The sequence below is a fragment of the Frankliniella occidentalis genome, unplaced genomic scaffold, assembly GCF_000697945.3.
Source record: "Frankliniella occidentalis isolate FOCC.00 unplaced genomic scaffold, Focc_3.1 Scaffold1571, whole genome shotgun sequence".
Lineage (NCBI taxonomy): Eukaryota > Metazoa > Arthropoda > Insecta > Thysanoptera > Thripidae > Frankliniella > Frankliniella occidentalis.
This window is the reverse complement of record NW_026268671.1, coordinates 3,109-4,337: the sequence shown is the minus strand read 5'-3', so window position 1 is coordinate 4,337 and position 1,229 is coordinate 3,109. Positions and strand designations below refer to the sequence as shown.

Genomic DNA, 1,229 nt, shown 5'->3' with positions numbered 1-1,229 from the left:
CCCCACCCCACCCCTTTGCACTGCCTGGTCGTGGAGCTCACCTTCGGGCAAGTGTCGAGGATCTCGAACAGGACGGGCTCCCCGTCCACCAGCACCTCGTACTTGTAACGGTTCTCTGCAAGAGGCGCGTACTTTCAGGTGTGCTGCTTTATCTGTTTAACCTTTTCCAACCGAATACTAATGCTAAATCAACGTGGGGTTTTCGCTTTCACCTGCCTGATGGTCATATTCGCCGATGTACCTCTTGGTTAGGAACCTTACTGTCAGCGCTGAAACACATGAAAGGAACAGGGCATCAATGGGACGATGGCCGAATAAGTCACTATCATGACGGTACCACTTCAGGTATCCCCACAATGACGAATGTCCCTCGAATTGATTGCGGGGGCACGTTGGGCTTCAAACCGTTCTCTTTCCCGGACCCTCTACACTTTCCACTTGGGCGCTCGCTCCGGGCCGGGCAGGCCGCCGACTTCACGCGGCAGCTCGGCGGGCTGGCCTACCCAGCGTGCGGCAGGCGCTGCCAGCCCAATTGTGGGGGGCAGCTTCACAACTCGTCGAGTGACGGGGTGACGGGTTCGGGGAAAGGAAGCCAACACTCACATCAAACCTGATTCGTTCGCAAAAATGTTTTTGAGAGGTTTCGCGAAAGGCGAGACTCTTGCGTGCTCTTGCGTTGCGCGCCCCCTCGTCGTTTCTGGGTCACTTCAGCACTTGGCTGGCAGGGCCCAGGCGCTGCTAGAGTCTGCGCTTGCATTTGCTGCGCTGCGTGCCTCGCCACTCACACTCGGAACAGTTTCCCCCCTAGCGCCTATTTTCGCCCCCTAAAGCAGGGGTTTCGCGCCAGAGTGCGACCTAATTACTGAAACTCGACACAGGGGGAAAAGGGGGGGGGCATTTTATGGCGGATGTGCCGTTGGGTTGTCTGAATACATGCGCAAAGTTTTCTACCTTTCAGTGCGTTACGGACTCTGAATTGGTGTCCGTGGGGGTGAAGCACACCCCGCCCGACCGGGCGGGGCGGGAGATATGACCCTGCCCCCCGCCGCCCCCCGCCCCCGGCCGCTGGCAGTGGCCCCATTAAGAGCGCGCTCCGTCACAGCGGTGTGCAGGCGGGCTGATATATGGCTGAGGGATGGGGCGACAGCTGCTAAGTGTTTGGCGTGGCACGGCGGCGCGAGTCGGACTCACGCTTTGGCGTGCTACCCAAACACCTTCGAAGCGCCCCC

The 1,229-nt window shown here is 59.3% G+C and overlaps 1 protein-coding gene across 1 annotated transcript in view; it reads right to left on the bottom strand.

Annotated features, from left to right (window-relative positions):
• LOC113210436 (ras-related and estrogen-regulated growth inhibitor) overlaps positions 1–1,229 on the bottom strand; it is a 4,403-nt gene that overhangs the window by 934 nt on the left and 2,240 nt on the right. The window contains exons 2-3 of the mRNA XM_052276078.1: positions 213–269; positions 42–115 (exon numbers count right to left, since the gene is read on the bottom strand). Of these exons, the coding sequence (XP_052132038.1) occupies positions 42–115; positions 213–269 (131 nt within the window). The remainder of the gene's footprint in view (positions 1–41; positions 116–212; positions 270–1,229) is intronic.